The following is a 20,872-nucleotide window of genomic DNA, read 5'->3' on the forward strand; positions in this document are numbered from 1 at the left end:
TTAGCTCATGACTGTAAGTGCTAATAACACGTATTTCATTCACTAAGAAAGTCAAGAAAAATATTGATCTGATAAATTTATTGTGTGCAACAAGAAATTCAATTAATAAAATGGAATTCTATTAAAATGCATTTGAAGATATTTATACAAAGCTGTAATTTATTAAACCAGGATTAAAACCTGTGTTTACAAGGAGATCAATTGCTATAAAAGATCTGTTTGTTTTGAGGCTGAGCTACTTAACCCTCCACCTCATTCTCTCTCCTCTGCCCTCATGCTTCAGCAGATCTGTCCATCCCTTTTTCTCTGCACTGCTCTCATCCTCTTTCCGTCCTCCATCCTCTACATCTGCTAATTCTTCTTCACGCTGAGAACACATAGCAGATTTAAAGATTGGGCAATGTGTGTGTGTGTTTCTAAAAGTTGATTAATAAAAGTAGTGTTAATTTTATTATTATTTATTAGAACTTAATATTACAAAAAAAGGTACATGCATATTTATAATAGAAGTAGGAAATACTAGAAATAGATATCTACATACGGCATTTCTATAAAAGAAACCCGGTGTAAATGAAATCAGCTGAATTCAGTTCCGTTAAAGTGCTCTCAGTGTGGACACATTCCAACAGCGCATGCAGATTTTAATGGAGACACATTATAGCCATTTTCCAAAGGTGAAAACAGTTCTGGAGACTTAAAGAAATGTGACACAATTTCGACAAATCACCACAATGACCCAACAACACAGCATCTTTCTCACCCTGTTCCACAGCTCATTTCAACACAAGTGTCCAGGAGTGAGGAGCAATCGAACACAAGCTCAGCATTTTTTTTATCCATTTTAGTTTGTTTCTCTTTCTTCTCTGTTCTTGCATTTGTCATATTTCACATTCACCCTTACTTCTCAGTCTTTGCACTCTCACATAAACACAGATTCAGTGCTGGGATTGGAGAGGCTCAAACAACAAGGAAGGACAGTTCGAGACTGTCTGCACTCTACATGAGACGCAGCACAAAATCATAATTTAATTTCTCTGATTTAGACAGAACACACTAATGGAATGAGTCTCATTTCAAAACCTTTAATTTAAGCTTTGGGCTTTGCCACAACAATGACAGTGGTAACATTTAGCGCTGCTTGTTCATTGGGATTGAAAACAACTCCATCATCAGTTTCAGACAGATCCGTAGAGATTGTTCATTCCATCTTGCACTGTCCAGCTCTCGCTGGAATCTTTTGTCGGCCACCGATACAAGGAATGCTTGCAACTTTTTAGAGGACCACGGCATAGTTCTACGAGCAGCTGTTGTGAGTCGGATAAAAACAAGTGCGGTTGCCACTGAAGCTTGGAGATTTTACAGATGGTGAGTTGGTGCTGGATGTCTGCATTTTGTAGTGATCAAAAAGTCTCTTTGGCCAAACAGTCCCTTGGAACCACGTGCGAGCAGGTACCAAATAGTACCCAGTTCCAGGTACAAAATTTACCAGATGGAAAAGCCAAAAAGCTGACACTCCTCGTCTGGTTTCATTGCATCAAGATAATGTTTTTCACTGCAGTTGTCAATGGTTTTAATGTTGTATCTGATCAGTGGAAATAAAATACATATGAGGCATATTATCACCACATTTAGGCAAGATATGTAATATGGTACATGTATGTGACACTGGGTTCCAACGTTATATGCCAACAAGAGCGTGTGTGTGTGCGTGTGAGGTCACACTGCTCGTCTTAAGCATGGAATCCGGTTAGTGATGAAGAGGATAAAGTGGTCAGTGTGTTTGTGCATGGTCAGTAATCCTTCACTGGGATTGCAGTGGGAACCAACTTGTTCCCTGATATGAGAGAGAGAGAGAGAGAGAGAGAGAGAGAGTTTGTAGGGCACATAAAGCTTTGAAAGGTTTATGTGAGAGATTTTGAGTTGAAGAAGGATATAGGGATGTGATACTAATCACCATCTCTCTTCTCTTTGTGTGTTTAGGGCAGTGATATTAGCACTGGTTCAACCAAAGCCACCTAAACACACACACACACACACACACACATACAGACAGAGAGAGAATAAGTATTCTGAAACATATATCCACTTTTCATTTTAGAGCAGGAGAAACACAGAGAACAATGAGCACTGAATTCCACTGTGATCATCACTGTTTGTCACTCAACACACAACTCCACTGCTAAAATAAATAGGCACAGAAATGCTCAGACAATTCAAAACTTTTGGAAAAATAATGTTCTCTGTTCATTGCTGGTGAAAAAAGGGCTCTCATGGGGAGGTTGGGGCACAGTGATATAGAGCAGTTAGGGGCAGCCGTGGCCTGATGGTGAGGAACTGGGCGTGTAACAGGAAGGTCGCTGGTTCCATCCCCAGAGTCGGCAGGTCATGACTGAAGTGCCCTTGAACAAGGCACCTCAACCCCAACTGCACCCCGCACTGCTTCGGGCACCGCACACTGCCCCCTAGTGTTCACTAATGTGTGTGTAAATGTGTGTTTCACTGCACGGATTGGGTTAAATGCGGAGAACAAATTCCTCTGTGTGCAGCTCAGTGGCCAATAACATGATTCTAATTCTTATTTAAATTGTTAAATAAGGACAGGGACAGGGACAAGTAGAAATAAGTAAATATGATGAAAGAAATAACATTTTAGGAAAGTATTGTAGCAGTTAATGTTTCCTCACTTAGAAAATCAACAGAAGACGTATTGCATAAGTGTTCAAATGTTTACAGGCTCTATGTATTTGCTCTTATTAATACAAACCTGAAGTTGATTCAAGTCTGAAAACATGTATCTGTAACATTCTCCCTTTCTCCTTACTGTCCTTTTACTTCCCTCCTTCCCCTTCTTCCCCCCCCCCAAAGTTGTTTCTTTTTCTCCCATCTTTACTAATTTCTTCTCTTTTTTCTACCATTCCACCTTCGTCTTTTGTTCGCTCTTTCTCAGGGGGATTGTGGTTTCTGAAAGCTTTTTGTATGTTTCCCATTCCATCTTACTCTCTTTGTCCAGGAAAAAATACATCCGCATGAAACAAGAGACAGATGGAGAGAGTCAGCAGGAATTTGTGTGAGAGAGAGATCTGAGAGAAAAAGAGAGAAAGAGAAAGCAAAGAAGATAATAGAGGAAGAAAGAAGGAAAAAGAGGAGAAAAGTGAGAGAAAAAGGAAGAAAATAGAGAAAAGAATAAGATGGAAGAGAAAAAATAGAGAGAGGGAGAGAAAGGAACAGAGAGAAAAGAGAGTTTGTGATCAATTCGTCCCCAAATGGTAAGTGTGAAAATGGACAACTCTGTGTGTGTGTGTTAAAAAAAAGTCATCAACAATTTTGTTTTGCATTTTGTTTTCTTCTTTATCGCTATCGCCATCATCATCATGCCTTCATTTGTAAACAATTTCAGAGAAAAGCTTCATCCTGGCCGTTTTGTTCTTGGCGGATATAGGATCAGTATCAGGTGCTCGAGACCTAAAAGCAGCATAGTTCAGGACACTAGGTGCCTCTTGGCCTGCGTTCACATGAATCAACACCAATCTGCTCAGCTAGGGACTGTTTGTTCGGTCTAAATTTATAGAAACTCATTTTAAATCAACACTGCGTATTTAAAATGCACACTTTTACCATTTGACTCAGTACTCTCTCATCAATCAATCAGAATGAGTCCAAAAGTCTGTGTGTCTCTGGCTTGACCACTTATTTAACCATGTCAGCTCAAAAAAAGACAAGAAATAATGATTCAAGCGATTCAGTCATCGTAATAAAATGATAAAATCTTATTCCACACAGTTACAAACAGACCTTTTAAAGGTTTCCTGTTTTAAATTGTTTGTTATTCTTCCACTAAGTCTAAATTAATGTTGGATTAGTAAAATATGTAGAGAACTCCTTTACTAATCTAATAATCAGTAACAGTGCTGGAGTCAAAAAAACAGCATTCGGAATTTTTAATTTCTAGCTCATAAGTCTTTCTCAGGTACGAGGTTCTAGCTAACAAAGCATTCATTCATTGTCTGTAACCCTTATCCAGTTCAGGGCGGCGGTGGGTCCGGAGCCTACCTGGAATCATTGAGCACAAGGAACCAACCCTGGAGGGGGGCGCCAGTCTTCACAGAGCAACACACACTCACACCTACGGACACTTTTGAGTCTCCAAACCACCTACCAACGTGTTTTTGGTGCGTGGGATGAAACCAGAGCACCTGGAGGAAACCCACGGAGCCACAGGGAGAACACACCACACTCCTCACAGACAGTCACCCGGAGGAAACCCACGCAGACACAGGGAGAACACACCACACTCCTCACAGACAGTCACCCGGAGGAAACCCACGCAGACATAGGGAGAACACACCACACTCCTCACAGACAGTCACCCGGAGGAAACCAGTGGTCAAGCCAGAACCTTAGCTACTTTGTGTCCTGTTCATAAGCAGAAACATGTTGGGATCAAATAAAGGCAATTTTCCACTGCATGGAACCTACTCAGCTCTGCTTTTTTTTTGCTTTTCCACCAGGCAAATCTGGCACCTGGTACACAGAACTGGGGAATGTTTAAGTCCCTGCTCGCTCACCGTTACAACTGAGCTGAGTAGGGACTAAACTGTGACGTTTAAATATTGTAGAGCGCTGACTGGCTAGAGACACTTCAATCAACACAAAAAAGCAGACCTCCACAAACTAACTAACTCTGTAAAATTACAGCAGAGATCACATTTGTTTTTATCCGATTCCCAAAGGCAGCTCGTAAAATTACACTGTGATCTTTAGAAGAGGTTCAAATGACCTTTGGATCAGTGCCTAAAGAAAAACTCCAGTGAGAGCTGGATGTGCAACAAGGGACAAAAAAATGTCTACTAATCTGTGAGAACTGGGGTAAAAAATAAATAATCTAAGTCAAATACACGACGTGTAACTTAACATTACTGTCAGATCTGTGATGGTTTTCCAAGCCTGCAATTCCCGTCAGGGATGGGTTTTTGCGACATCACTAACTACATATTGCGAGGGAGCTGTGTTAACGGAAAAGCACCAGTGACCAGGACCATAAAGTGTGTAGAGCCGTGCAGAGCCAAGTAAGTATTATGCAATGGAAAGTGGCAGAAACCTTCGTTACTCATGTCAGCCCTGTAAATGTGTTACAGCACCAGTCAGAGGCTAGAATAAGACGTCCACCATGGCTCCTTCATTTACTTAATGTTAATTGTATTGCATAAACTTTTAACAACAAAAGGAAGCCTGCAAATAATGTAGTGGATTTCAACTGATTCAGTTACACAAGTTAGACAGGCTCCAACATATGGAACAGTGCTTTTAAGCCCCAAGCCCTGGACATTTTCATCTCCTCCACTTCAGCAGACCCGAATCCTGAATGAATAATGCAATCTAAACACCTTGATAACACAACAAAACAGGTTTAAGGAGACTGAATGCAGCACAATCATGCTTATTGATTACATCAGGGTTTTAAGTGGAATACAGAGAGAGAAAGAGATGAAAATGTTCCAGTTTGTCAGTGTATTATCAAGGCCTTGTTCAGCTGAAGGTTTGCTGAAGCACAAACTATTAAAGGAATATTCCAGCAGTTTTCAGCTTAATCAGTATTTATCACGTCTATATTGTAATGATTACCGCAAACAATAACAGGCACACGTCCTTGTACTGTGAATGAGAACCACTGACAAAAGCCTCTGTATAATGAACATTCACAGATTACAGTAACAATGTACTGTGTAAGAATGAAGCCAAATATTTAGGGCTTTAATAGTTTTTAAAACCCAAGAGCAGAGTCCGAAATCAAGGAAATACAATTTGTAAATAATAGTGCTGTCGCTCAGCTGAACTTTAACCAACTGTAATTAACAAATGCATATATTTAAACTATTGACTGGTTCAGATAAACTGGATAACAGCTTATTGCAATAACTTCATTTCAACAGGTTTGTTTGATACGAACTGCGCCTCCTGTTGGTAGTCAGCAATAAAAGTAGCCGGAATCTTTAAGAGAAATCATTCTGATATAAATTTTAGACCTAAAAGAATCAAACGTCATTGGTTTCAGCGGAGCTTCTAGCCAATGAGAATCTCTCGTCTCACGCAGCTCCTGAGGAGCAACTGCAGTGGCTGGTTCTGGAGCCTGCATCCATCACGCACTTGCGAGTTAACAATGCCATGTGTCATTGTGATGTATAGCAGGCACAGACGCAAGTCGGACAAAAAAAAAAAAAAAAAACTAACCGGCATGCACCGCGCCGAACCAGACGGCGATAGGTCTGTGCAGCCTGAAGTTAACAAGTCTATAGTCTGTGTTACGAACTCAAGAATTTACAACCGCTCCAGATGAGCATTATGAAGAACAAGCTATACGCAGCTTTCAGTACCTCTCCAACAGCTGCTATGACAGTGCATTTGGAGTCAGCAGGAAAGGCACATGGAGTGGTAAATTAGTGCCCACAGGAAACGATGGTACCACATAGGTGTCAGAATGTACACTGAAAATCACTGGGGTATTCCCTTTATCTGTCCAGCATTTGGAAATCTGAGAATGATAAACTAGAAAGAAATTGCATCCTGTTTTTTCACATCAACACTGGAACGCAGGCAAGAGTGAGGTGCCTAGGGACCTGAACTAAGCTTTCAACACATAGCAGTTAAACACAGAAACCCATACACCTGTGAATAGCACATTTCATTTATCGCAACTCTTTACAGGTTGAAGTTAATAACATGGCAAATTTCATATAATCATAAATAAAACATTAAGATCATCCTTCAGGTCATAAATAGTAAGAGGATCCCTCTGACAGTCACCCTAACGCAGCTTTTTCATTTCGTCAGTCATGATGAGGGAGTGTGTGTGTGTGTGTGTGTGTGTGTCACCTCGATGCTTCACCTTGTTAGTACAAGTAAATAAATCAAAATCCATTACACAGTAGTGATTTCACATTCAAAATTAAGAGAAAACATTAAAAACAAATAAATCTTCAGGAATAAATGTGTTAGATCTCAATAGTGCAACAGAGCAGTCAGTATTCTTTAAAATAATAATTATTTACATACGGAAACAAAAAAAAAAATGAAAACACTTCCTCAGAACAGAAAGCCGAACTGGAATGAACGCTGTGTGTTTGATTCATGAAGCTGGACATCAACATACTGCAGATTAATGCATTAACTGAGAGGGTGTTCTGCTGTTAATGTGACTTTATTGTGCTGCACAGAGAGCGACATATAAATTAAAGATCAGTAACAGCACCTCCTAGCGGACGAAATGTATGATTGTATGTGTGTAGTTGTGTGTGTGTGTGTGTGTACACGTTTTACCCTAAGGACTGGAGTATGATCATTTGTTCACACTGATGATCAAATGTTTACAAATGATCTCACAATTTTAACCGACACACACCTGAAGATAATTCCAAACAAATAAGCTTCTGAATACAATCAAAAACAAAGACATACTTTCCTTTTTCAAACTTGATTAATTATCAAGATTCAACGGCCCAATCTGTCATAATGTATGACAAAAATATATTTATATATATTTGGATTTAACACTATCCATGCCATCATTTAATATAACAATATATATTTGCGCCAATATTCAGTCACAGCCCTAGTGTGTGTGTGTGTGGGAGTATTCTGCAGTAAATCAAGCTGTCAGTTACTTCATTGCAAATTTTCAGTCAAAATGTCCATGTGCACATGATTACTTCGTCAGAGGACATTGGATACTAGATAAAGACAGGGAAAAATGAAGGCAATTTCTTTCCCTATTTTTTAAACAACAGAGACAATGGAACCCCTACTAACTGTGAAAGACCTGGTAGATCAAGTAAACTTCACTTTCAACCTTTAACTTGCCCCAGAGGTGTTTTAGGTAGTCAGTGGAAAGCTTAGTGTTGTGGGTCTGAAAGGATGTGGCTGTGAAGACACTGTTACTGAGAATGAGAATGTATTTAAGTAAACGAATGGTGGTCTATTACTTTTACAGGGTTCAGGACGCAGTCTTATGAAAGTGGAACTGAAGTGTGTGTGTGTGTGTGTGTGTGTGTGTGAAGCAGAGCCCCCTTGTGGTGAAGAGACTGCATCGTCTCTCTGTAAGGCCTCTTTACACTTTGGACAGCAGATGTGCGGATTAATGGCTGCATTCACAACAACGCTTCTACCAACATTGTTGACTGTACATTACTTTACATAAATGATCAAAACACAACTAACTGATCGAGACTACACGCTACTCAACACCTCCAGTCTGCTCCTGACCATCCACCTCCAGTTCTGAGCGAAAGGGTTATAAAGGTTTGAGGGTGTTTGTTTGTCTGTCTGCATTGTGGAAAGGTTTGGGGACACTTTGCCTTCTTTTGAAACAATCACCGTTAGGTTTAAATAACAAAGTAAGAAAGAAGTCTGCAAAATCTTTGCAAAACAACCGTTTCTTCCTTGGTGTGAAGATCAGGTTTTGTTAAACTTTTAGAAAAAGCCCTTGTGGAAATTCTTTTGGCCCACAGGGGCATTCCAGCCTAGAACACTCATTATGTACGTTAATGTGAGAAAAAGATGCATCCCTTTGTCCAGTGTCCCTTAGAAATGACAGAACTGACATCACAACAAAGGGGAAAGACGTGGGCTTTGTCAGTATCTTATTAAGATGTCACTGTTGTCAGATGCGCCTGGTCTAAACAGATGTTTTATTTAAAATGACCAAGACCAATCAGGGCTGACCAATCATCTCTGGAATTGGAGAGATGCTTTGTTCTTAGCAATGAATGTAACAGGTGTTTTTATTTTAAATAGAAATAAAATCTCTAAATCTGTGCCAAAACAGCTAATTAACTACTGCAACCACAAACGTCATAAAAATGTATTTGGGTTTTGGACTATTAGTGTGTGTGTGTGTGTGTGTGTGCATTTTTGAATTCAGGGGATTAAAATGCTTGGGGCGACTGGAGATTAGTTGCGTAACGTGTCAGTAAATTTGGGCACAGTCATCGGTAACACCGCACAATGCTCGAAAACATTTCAACTAAATAAATAATTCTTTAAAACTGCTACCTAGATTCATCAGACCCCATCCATCCATCAACTCATCTGTCCCCTTCTTCAGCCAAATTTTCCCTCGCTTCCACCTCTCCAAAGCTTTCCTTTCTCTTTCCCTCACAAACATATCTCTTTCTCCCACACACACCCCACCACTGCTCTCCAATCCCTCTCATACCTTGGTCTCTATCCACCCCCCGTCATTCTCCCTCCCCCCCTTCTCTTTCTTTGTCTCTATGTGAAATTCTGTAGGGGCTGGCTGACCCGAAGGCAGCTCCAGTAGAGCGCTCTGGCCAGCGTCGCCACGACCAGCAGCAGTACAACCGCCCAGGCAGCGTAGATCCCTCCATACACCTGCGCCTGAGACCACGTCCCCGCCTAGAGACAGACAGAGAGGAATGTCAAGAGAGAACAGACATCAATTTGCTTGATAACAAGTAGTTATTTACCCCTTAAATTCTAATGACCCTACATGAAAAGCCTGCGCTTCCTTTCATACGGTGTCCAGGAAAGGCCAGACACACTGCAAATTACAAAAAACACATTCATCAATGACAATGACACCTAGACTTTGTTTCAAAAACTCGATGCAGGTTCAGAAATGCTGCAAATCCAGTCACAACACAACTGAGGTTTATTGGAGGACCCTGAAAGCTGCTGTGATGTTTGTACACAGGACAAAAAAAAAATTACAGGAACGTTTGTAGCCTGACAACTTTTTAAACTGTTGTTAAAAAATATTGTCCCTGAGATTTTTAGGAATCCCCTTCATCTTTAAGCATCAAATCTCCCACCGAATGGCAACAGCTTTTAGAATGTCATCAGGTGCAATCTGAAGCACTTCAAACCACTAGAATTAACAGTTCCCATCCTGTAACTATAATGAAACTAAAACACCACTTCTACAGGCTTTTAAAGGGGAATTCTTGGATGTTACACACAGTCATGCCCATTAGTCCACCCAATCATTAGCCATATCCAATATAGACTCCATTGCTGGCACCATGTAATGCGTGGAGGGGACACAGGGGGTCATCCTACCCACTAAAAAAGAACAAGGCCAACTGTGCTCTCTCAGGACTCCCATCCTCAGATGGCTGAGGTATTACAGTGTATAGATGGGATGGTCCAAACTTAGACAGCTGGACCACATGAGACATTGCTTCATGCATGTGTAAATAAAGTACTTAATGACTTGTCTTGTAGTTGCAGTTAACTTTACTACTTTTCCATGAGCACCGTTCTTATTGGCTCTTAATGCTGGAGGGCGGGACTTTATCCGTAAACAGAATCCATGTTCAGCTTTATGAGAATTTTAACCCGTAATCATTCCCTTCTTATTAAAGTTTCTGGTTTTAACTCACACAACACCGTGGTCCTGAAAGTGTCCCAAAAGAGCTTTTATCTCGTCCTTCGGGCTGTTTTTACTGGCCCCAGGACAGCAGTGTCTGGACCCTGCCCTGTGCGTGTCACTCAGATCTGATTGGCTGAGGAGCCTCCCGTGGGATATGGAGAAACACATGTGATTGGTCTGTGAGTTTCCTGGAGCGCTAAACCTGAACCGTAACGACTAGAAGAGTCACACCACTTCAAACACACACTCTGTTCACAATTAAACAGCTCTGAATAGTTTATCAGTTACAGGTCTAGGTCCGGATCGGACAGCGTCTGGGTCTGGACCGGGACCGTGGTCCGCATATTCTTGACCCCTGCTCTACAGTTTGTGTAAAAGTGTAGGAATAGTACAGAAAAACGCGTGCATAATATTTCAGCTGCCTCTTTAGCACTGCCTTCATTTCTGTCTGTTCACACTTACGATCAGTCCAGCCGCTGAGATGCTGAAGAGCAGGCAGAGCAAGAAACACCACAGGCTACGCCTCCTAGGGTACCTCTGGCCAATAGAAGAGCTGCAGAGGGAGGAAATAGGTTTTAGAACAGGATAAGATGTTTCCAATGATAAATGGAGATTTTCCACATAGATATGTATTATGAAGATGTCATAAAAACTAACAAAAACTTTTCAGAGACATCTGTTCTCCCTCGTAAACAGACACGAAGAACAAAGAAAGACAAATAATAATGAGAGGTTGTCCGACTTTGCGGTTGATTGAACACTCACACTTTTCTGCAGTGGGGACATCTGGCCAGTGTCCTGTCGGTGAACTCTGTCCACTGAAATGTTAAGAAATAAATAACAGTGTTAGCAGGAAAGCAGGCTAAATCAGTCTCAGTTAATTCACCAATGACATAACCGTCCACAGACGCACCATTTCAAATATCAAACGGGTGATTTGTTTATTGAAAAGTTTATGAATAACGGATCCCCCCTGTACTGCTTCTCTACAGTACTGAATGACAGTGGGTCTTCGTTGCATGATACAAAATAATAATTGCATCCGCGTGTAAAGTCGTATTGTAAGACTTATTGACCTTGTCCAGTGACAAGGTCCAGTGATTTTGCTGCTAGATTTAGCCACTTTTCAGACCTTCTGATGAGTTAGTAAACGACAAAAACAGACTAGCAACAAATCTAGCTTTCTGTAGAAACCTTAGCTACATTTTCTCTCTCTCTCTTTCTCTCTCTATTCAGCTGTCAGAGAAAGTTAAAGATCTCAATCAATTCAGATCTCAGTTCAGAACAAAGAATAAATTACACGTAAAAAGAAGCCAACAGTAAATGACAAAAACAGACTAGCAACAAATCTAGCGACTTTCTGTAGAAACCTTAGCTTCTCTCTCTCTCTCTCTCTCTCTCTCTCTCTCTCTCTGTCTCTGTCTCTGTCTCTGTCAGAGAAAGTTAAAGATCTCAATCAATTCAGAACTCAGTTCAGAACAAACAATAAATTACACGTAAAAGAAGCCAACAGTAAACACAGGTCTTATGAATGTATGACAAGGGACCAAAGGCGCCACTGGACCCGGAAATGTCGAAACCTAATGTACGATCAAACTGGAGCTTCCACCACACCATACAGGCAGAAGCATTTAATACATTGCATTTTTTGTAAATATTAAGTGTGGGCATGTATAAGCTAATAAAGGCATTACTGAAGAAGCTTTGCAATCACATATAACAGGTATCTGTGTTTCTGCATATTGTAGGATGATTACAATTGTAACAACAAAGACAGTACCAAGAAGGTGTTGCTGCAGTGGCCACATGACACCCGTGCTCCAGTAGGCTGTGGGTCTGGACTTGCAGGACCAGGGTGTACTGGCCCCAAGTTGATAATCCTCTTACTGCAAAACACACAAAGCAAATTTGTTAAGCTGTGCACTTGTGCTGGTTCAAACAGTTCTGCAATTGCCATAATTTCCATATAAACTTTCCTATATATTTTAAAAACCTTCCTTTAAAGTATGATTTGATATGATTTGTTATTTTTGCCAGGCTCCCCCTACAGACACAGAGTGAAATTCACATTTAGGGCACTGTCCTGAAAATAGGGTGGAGGGGGAAGGTTGGCTGCAGTTTTCTACCCTCCTCCAAAAGTTACACAGTGCCGTTTCTGCAGTGTTGAGCCTGGCAAAGGCTCTATTCTCCCTGTTACCGGTCACTGAAGCATCACAATGATATTGAAGCTGCAATTGTAAAGTAAAAATACCACCTACTGGTACTTTCAATTGTTTATAACTCTCCTTCCATTTCTTAGAAAGACAAGGCTTCTTTTTTGAGTTTGATCTCTCCCTAGATTTTCTAAGAACTGTTGTTATACTGGGGAACATCTTTAGGGCAACATAGGTTTGGGATTTCAGATCATAAGCAACTCTTAGAGCTATGAGAGCCAAGACTCCTACATTTCCTTCTCTAAATGTGGTTGATAATCCTAGACACGTTGCTAGCTGCAGTTTGCTGCTTTAATCTTACAACAGAACTATGAGGCTAATGTTAGTTAAACAACAGGTAGAATGCTCTGAATTGTTATGTCATCGCAAACCAATTTTCTGGTTAGTATTTTCTGCAAATGCAAATGCATGTCTAAATTTCTTCACAAAAACAGTAACAGCAGCTTTTCTAAAGCCTGTATTTTGACAGCACAACCGTCCAGTTGTGCTGCACTAGTCCTTCGATGTTATCCAAATTGGACACATGTTTTTATCCCTGTCTCACCAGTATGGCCGCGGGCAGGCGATCCGCTGAGACGTGACCTTGCAGATGAGCAGACAGTTACAGGGACAGCGTACATACTTCTTCCCTGCTGGGGCATTCTTTATGGGCTACAAGGAGAGAATAAGAGAAAGAACAAGAGTAAGAGAAGAAAGGCAATATAAGTTGAGGGGAGTGGAAAGAAAGAATGACTAACAGATTGAGGCATTAGACGAGAGGCAGTGTGTGGGACCAGTGCAGAGAGAGAAAGAGAAACTTGGAGTAATTTTAGCTGCTCTACAATAAAGATGCCGTTTGATTCCTATCTGCGGCGCTCCTATTCTGTTTCACCACAACCGAAAGTCACATGACTCAGATAATTCATTTATTAAGATGACACACTGTTATGGCAAGTCTGGCACTGAAAGGAGAAACAAAGCATGACTCGCTGCATTTTCACTTCTTTCACTTCTGTTTTATTACAGTAGCATCTCTAAAATGGCCAGCACTGCCACATGCGTGTGACTCATACCCAAGTTTATTCTGTGGTATTCTGTTCTTGGACCCATCTTACAGTTGTGGGTAATAATGTGCACCCATGACTAGCTAAACAGCAGAGAAGTGTAAGGGGCCGCCTGCACCGTGGTCCTCCCACCAACAGGGGACGACCACACCTCAGGACTCAATTGTTAATCAGCCGGATTGACAACAGCTGGGGCTTACCCTTTATTAAGCCTTCAGTCTGTGCCTTCAGCTCAGAGTCTTAAGTTTGTAAAAGCCAGACCTTGCTGGTAATTGGTATTTCCTTCTGCTTTGCTTACTTTTGTGCTGTTTAAACATTGGGTTTAATCTCCTGCGATACACTTTTCTCTGTTCTCCCGTTGTCTGCAGATCACTGCCCTGTTGGGACTTCTATATCCCACTGTACCCCCTTTTTCTCTTTAATAATAATTAAAAAATCCTATTTTTCTCTCTTCTCTCCTTTTGATTTACACATGTAATCCTTCTCTTTTGGTCCCCTGGTAGTCACAAGCACTTTCACTTCCTGATAGCTCTTTGTGAAAATATATTACCTCTCACCACATCAAACCTGGTTAAGCCCCAATAAGTTAAGTTAAGTTAATTTATTTGTGTTTGGGTTTATCACAATCAGTGCAACAACAGATATGTCCCATTACAGCAAGTCTCTAGAAGTATTATTTTAGCATTTTCTATTTTTTGGCTCAGATTTCTCCACCAATTTAGATGCTGCCAATAGAGTGAAGTGAAGACTAGTACATGTTTCCTCAAAGAATGTGAAACCAGTCATCACTCCGTATCAAATTGCTGCTAACACAATGACATTTTACAGCTTAATGCATTTGGAGCAGGAAGCTAAATGCACGCTTGCATCTCTCTGTGACAGGGAAAGAGGGAGGGCCATCCACTGCCAATTCTGCTCTCTAGGACTACAAGCAATAAGTATTATAATAAGAGATGTGTTCTCTCCGTGTCCGCTTGGCTTTCCTCCAAGTGACTGTCTGTGAGGAGTGTGGTGTGTTCTCTGTGTCTGCGTGGGTTTCCTCCGAGTGACTGTCTGTGAGGAGTGTGGTGTGTTCTCCCTGTGTCTGCGTGGGTTTCCTCCGGGTGACAGTCTGTGAGGAGTGTGGTGTGTTCTCCCTGTGTCTGCGTGGGTTTCCTACGGGTGACTGTCTGTGAGGAATGTGGTGTGTTCTCCCTGTGTCTGCGTGGGTTTCCTCCGGGTGCTCCGGTTACCTCCCACAGTCCAAAAACAAATGTTAGGTGGATAGGTGACTCAAATGTCTGTAGGTGTGAGTGAATATGTGTCGACCCTGTTAAGGATTAAGAAATACAGGAAAGGATGTATGAAGGTCAAATATCCCAGAGACGGGGAGGGAACACTGAATGACCCGCCACCCATAGTGCACAGCTTGAAGCTGGGGTCTGCTAGACGACCCGAGGAACTTAGTTTGGAAATGCGACATATGGATGGGGTATTCCTGACAGATAAGCAAGGGCAAGGCCATGCAGCGTTTTGATGCTTAATGGCAGAATTTTATAGTGGACATGTTTATTACCGGTCACCAGCGTAGCTGGTGAAGGATGGCGTGATGTGTGCAGAATTCTTGGTGGGTCCCAAGACTCCAACTGCAGAATTTTGGATAAGTCAGGCAGTATGAATCAAATCTGAGGTACAACTATAAAGCAAGGGATTACAGTACTCTAACCAAAAGGCATGTAGCAGGATCTCAGCATAAGGGCAGAGTTCAGCAATACTGTGCTGATGCTTCAACGTGAACACAAAGGTCTCGTGTAGTGAAAGAAGGTGTACCAAGATTGTTCTCAAAAACGAGTATGAAAATAGAACAGGCAGAGATATCTGAAGAGTTTTCTTAGTATTTAGACTATGTGAATTCATTTGAGATCATGACAAGGAATAACAACTCCAAGGGGCAAGATTCAGATGATAAAAAGCAGGGGGCCAAAATCAGAGCCCTGGGGAATACCCAGAGTATTTGATTTATGCCTCCCTAAAGAAATAAATTGGCAACCATCTGTTTAGTAGAATTTGAACCAGGACAGGACAGTGCTGTTACCATTCAAGTGTCCACAAGTGTGAGTGCCCTATGATGGACTGGCATGCTGTCCTGGATGTGGTGTTGCCTTGTGCCCAGGGATCCTGAGTAGGATGTGGATCCAAAACGACTCCTGAATAAGTGGTTACAGACAATGAATGAATAGTCAAAATCTAGTTTCTTGATAATGGGTGACAGCAGCTGCTTTCACAGTAGGGGGCATACAACCAGATAAAAGTGAAACATTGATAAGACAGCAGATAGGAATGACGATGTCAGAGAAACCGACAGTGCATTCACAGAGAGGTGGGGGCAGGGTCAAGCTGACATTACAAAGATTTAGATTTGAATATTATGTCAGAGGTGGGATCAGTCTAAATGACTGAATTCCTTCGAGCAGATTAACTGTTTTTTGAAGATTTTTATGGAGATGGTGGACTCATTCGGACTTGAGTTTGTGAAGAGTTTACACTACGTGATTATGTCCAGTCGGGTCTAAAGAAATGGAATGTTTGGTATTCTACAACTGCTCTACAACACAATCTTGAGGCCCATTACACACTACGCTACTTTCCCTCCAACTGCACCAGAGTCTACAGACTAGATCCAACTAGCCCAAATGGAAACTGGACTTAAAAATCTGTCTAAAAGTTTGCTAGTTTAACCCTGACTTTAGAAAAGAGTAAGAAGGAGGAATATTAAGACAATTATGATGAAAAGTGTCAAGTTTGTCTAGAAGAAGGTTGAGAAAAGCAGTGGATTTGTCAGTGGTGCTAGCAAGTGCTTCAGTGGGAAGTTGAAGGAGTTTGCCAATAGTGAAAAAATCCAAGACTTTTTAGGAAAAGGCATCACCATTGGTTAAACTCGTTATTTCCCAAAAATATTGTAAATACTTGGACTGTAGAGCCACAGATTAAAACAAATTACTTTTAATCATTTTATATTCCGTTATAAACAGTTGCTTACTGTTTATAAAATTATTCTTCCTGAAAGCAGAGAGAGCGGTTAACCTGACAATCACAAGAGGTCTCCCGATTTTAGGGTGATCGCAACAATTATCTTCTTTAATCCAGTCTTTCTCCCAGAGCAGTCAGGGCCCAGATTTTGAATCGTAAATATGAAACATGTTCAATATTTACAACTAAGAGTCCTGTACTGTGAAGTTTTGAGGAGCAGAGCTGTCTGTTGGTGTGTGTGATCGGAAAGTGTGTGGTGGTTCATTCAGGGTGGATGGTGTAGTGTGGAGACTTTGAGGACTAACAACTATCAAGCACTGAAAAATCTGTTAGGATTATTAAAATCCTGTAGTGTGGGCCAGACTTTTTCACAGAATAGCAATGAGTAAAATGTGCATTTCAAGATGTTCCACTGATCAAATAACTGCTTTTTACACAGGCATCTTGGATTATTTTCAATGTCAGTAATTTTATGTTACTGTAAACTTAGTCTGAATGTGGTAGAAGCTACAGAACTTGGATTGTTTTCATTCCACCCTTATATTGAACACACATGCCAAACCCTCACTTATTAAACTTAGGGTAAGAGAGAGTTGGTAATGGACGTTAGGTCATCTGCGAAAGTGCACTGATACTCTGAGTAGGTGTATTTTGGCTCTCAAACTTACTGTAGCTTCATTGCAGACCCCACACTTCACCACATGCTGATGGATCTTGCCCTCGACGCTGATGAGCGACTGGCAAACCCGGCAGCTGATCACAGGAGCACTGCCACTCTCAGGAGATGTCAGAGGGGAGTAAGGTGGAGGATCCTCACCCAACAGCACAGAGGGCTGAGAGGGACTTGGAAAAGGAGGAAAACCTGAGAGGGAGAGCAAGAGCAGAAAAGAGAAAGGGAGATAAGAGGAATGCACTCACTGTTAAAAGCTTTTTATTCAATCCCATTTGGCTGAAAGAAGACCACTAGCATGATGATAAGCAAATCAATCATTATATAAAACCCAAACACAGCACTGTGTACTGTGTTTCTCTCCTCAACTAAAACAAAAAAGTAGCATTCCCACACTTCTCCATTTTCAAAAGCTGGTTAAACTCAATATAATGTGATGAGAAAGTAAAGGAAAAATCAAACACGCTGATATTATGGTCAAAATCACAAAGCCATTTTCAAATTGACGTCTACAAGCCTTTCAGGATAAATTACAATTTGTTCTGAAAGGCCTACCTTGTTAAATGTTAAAAATTATTATATTTTAAGACATGTAAATCACTAACAAAGTCTGCAAAGCTTCTCGTTTGTCTTTGACACTAGTACAATATTAAATAACACTGAATTTTTTCTTCAACTCCAGCTGCAGCTCACAATTTATTAATTGAATTATGGCTTTCACAAAGCATTGAATTCAACTTTATCTGAAAGTACATTTTATAGCAAAGCAGATCAAAATGTGTTGCTCTGGTGTATGTACAGAATCATACTTTATCCGACTGACGAGACCAGCATAGGCAATACTTTGGGAAAGTCTGAACAGGCCATTGTTCCCAAAGTCATTTTGCTAAACTCTTGAATTAGAATCAGAAAATGAGATTTGGTCTTGGGTTTAGCTGAAAGGCGCCTTATGAGGTGACTACTGGAATGCAGCCATTTGTTCCAGCGTGTGTAATGAGTTAAGGCCAACTTGACGTGTTTTGTGCTGCATTTAACTATAAATTTACCCTCACATAAATACAACACACGAGAACTACATTAACCGTCTTTTCCAAAGCAACACCACTCACTTTAACCCTAAATACATCCGCCGAGTATCATTCCGAGATAACCCCGCCCCCAAGGACAGGGATTGGTCGACTGTAATCATCCGGCTGTGACTCGACGCCTCAGGAGTGGCCGGACCCACCTGTCGATCAAATTAGCATGTGATGTTTGTGAACGTCATCCCCATAAACACTGATACAGCGTCTCAAACGGCTCCCTACTCCCTACCTAGTGCACTACCCAGGACATAAATCTGTGATTCGTATTTTGAAACTAAGTGCTAAATTGGGTTTCCCAACCTAGGACCGAACACAAATGTCGTTAATTGGGAACTTTAAGGCACAAATTCATTTTTTAGCATACTACATTGTCTCTTATGAAAGGGAACTACATGAATAGTGTAGGGAGGAGGGAGCCGCTTAAGTTTCAATTCAATTAAATGTTTTATTTCTATCGCTAGCTAGCATGACAAATGTATAACGAGTCTACAATTTCTTTCGGATACGTTTTGACAAACGTAGAATATACACACAACCTCCGTCAGTTGTATCTGTAAAGAGGAGGGTATGTTAGCTGTCTCCTGAATAATTAACCTTAAAACAGGCGCGTATTCAGCATCAAGGAAACGTTAGTTGGCCGCTGAAAACAATGAGTGTGCACTTGGCTGGCGAAAGCAGTAAGGGCTCACACACTGAGTAGTATCTAAACAAATAGGATACAATTAATTATCCTCTTATATTTGTTAAATCAGTTAATCCATCAGGGCAGATAATCGCTGCGAGAGCGCCAGCTATAACAGCGTAGAGACCGGCTCTAAAGCCGGATTCCTCCCTCTTGCCTGCCTCCCCTGTGCTGAGCGAGAAATATCCGAGTCACCGCTCGCCCAACAAAACCACGCGTGACCACCGCATCACTGCACAAGCAGCTAAATGCAAACAGCATGACACTAACGCGTGGCCCTTATCTGTAGCGCTGTACCGCGGTCGGTCCGGAGCTGCAGAGCACTCTCATTTTCTCTAGCCGTTACTCACTCTGCGGTTTGTTGTGCTGATTGTATGGGCCTGGGCCCGGAGACACGCCGCTGTTTCCGCCGTTGCCTGGGGCTCCGTCGCTGAGCTCAGAGAGCAGCGGGGAGCGCTCTCCGTCCGCCATACCGATCAGCGCCCGATCAAACCTACAAACGCAGCACGAAGCGCCGCGCTATTGTCCTGTGGACGGGCGGCCGCAGCCGAAGAGCCGAGTGAGCCAGCTGCGCCTGCGTCACATGCTCTCTCCGGCTGCTGTGGCAACGTATGCAACGCGTGCGCGCGTGCACGACTCAGTGCCCGCGCAGGGGAAAAGATCTCTGTTTATAATTATTACACTCAAATGTGTAACGGTTACTTTTTATTATTCCGTTGACATTGAGAGCCCTCTCAACCATTTAAGACAATTTTTAGTTATTTCCACACACTTTACAATGACCTCATTATAAATATTTCAATATTTATGCAACATTTCTGCATAATTATATATTTAAACATGTAAACAAAATACTGTATGAGGGGAAGAAACACCTTTATTGATCCCCTTGGGGAAATTACTTAGACCCATCCGTACCAGTGAGCACACAGGAATTTGTTCTCCGCATTTAACCCAATATGTGTAGTGAAACACACATTTACACACACTAGTGAACACTAGGGGGCAGGAGCACACACTCTGTGAGACACTCCTCCCTCGTTGGTCCACCTTGTAGATGTAGAGTCAGAGACGGTAGCTCATCTGTCGCTGCACAGTGTGTGTCGCTCGTCCTCTAGTCCTTCATCAGTGACACAGGACGCTGTCGGCTGGACGTTAATGGTTGTTAGTGACACAGAGGGGTTTAAAAACTCCAACACGGCACCAGGGCAACACATACAAACATGGCACTGCCACATCATCAGAGCAACAGATGAACTACAATCTGTAGTTATGACTCAGGATACATTTCCCTCCTTGCAACCCATATGACTTCAAAAATCTAAATCTGAGCAAAATACAGACACAATGTACATATTGCCTCTGAAAAATTAGCATGAGTTTGCTTGTAGAGATGCAGACTCCACTGCTGAAATGTCAACTGTAACTCACTATGAAACTTAAGTGGTGGGTGAAAAATGTTCTTGGGTGATCTTTAAAGCCTTGTGCTTCTGTTTGTATGACATGTTTGAAATTAACTTTGCTATGAAATACAATGAGTGTGACATTTTTAAATGTTTAAAAAATTCAGCTAATTGTAAGGGCTGGTCAGGGTGCTGGTCCAGCTGCAGCCACCAGGGGCAGGCAAACCACCAATCAGCCCTGACACCTTGCACCTGTGGAGCCACCTATAAAGGCTCCAGGAACACAGCAGAATTTGCTGGTTCTTTTGTGTGCTATTGGCATGTATTAGATATCAGCTGGTATTGGGACATATCTACTCATCTTTTCCTTGTTCCTTTTTCAG

At 41.6% G+C, this 20,872-nt stretch overlaps 1 protein-coding gene across 2 annotated transcripts; it reads right to left on the reverse strand.

Moving 5' to 3' along the window:
* Nucleotides 1-127: 127 nt before the first annotated feature.
* On the reverse strand, nt 128-19,674 carry LOC136676025 (type I phosphatidylinositol 4,5-bisphosphate 4-phosphatase-A). Of its 2 annotated transcripts, XM_066652878.1 has the most exons (8): nt 19,437-19,674; nt 17,318-17,511; nt 13,142-13,248; nt 12,165-12,270; nt 11,150-11,202; nt 10,847-10,937; nt 9,295-9,408; nt 128-367 (listed from the first exon to the last, which is right to left on the reverse strand). In XM_066652878.1, the coding sequence occupies exons 1-8, from the start codon at nt 19,555-19,557 to the stop codon at nt 236-238; spliced, it is 918 nt and encodes a 305-aa protein (XP_066508975.1). In that variant the 5' UTR covers nt 19,558-19,674; the 3' UTR covers nt 128-235. The 2 variants fall into 2 exon arrangements, with proteins under 2 accessions (XP_066508975.1, XP_066508976.1); XM_066652879.1 differs by lacking the exon at nt 128-367 and having other exon boundaries at nt 5,987-9,408.
* Between the last annotated feature and the right edge of the window lie 1,198 nt (nt 19,675-20,872).

This window comes from Hoplias malabaricus, chromosome X1 (assembly GCF_029633855.1).
Source record: "Hoplias malabaricus isolate fHopMal1 chromosome X1, fHopMal1.hap1, whole genome shotgun sequence".
NCBI classification, from domain to species: Eukaryota; Metazoa; Chordata; class Actinopteri; order Characiformes; family Erythrinidae; genus Hoplias; species Hoplias malabaricus.

Bases quoted from the DNA above. Each gene is read 5' to 3' on its own strand.
- LOC136676025 (XM_066652878.1), bottom strand. From the start codon at position 19,557: ATGGCGGACGGAGAGCGCTCCCCGCTGCTCTCTGAGCTCAGCGACGGA. The intron at 12,271-13,141 runs GTGAGACAGGGA...TGTGTTTTGCAG, and splicing joins GCCTGCCCGCGGCCATACTG to TAAGAGGATTATCAACTTGG. The intron at 9,409-10,846 runs GTAAGTGTGAAC...GTCTGTCTCTAG, and splicing joins TCTCAGCGGCTGGACTGATC to GCGGGGACGTGGTCTCAGGC.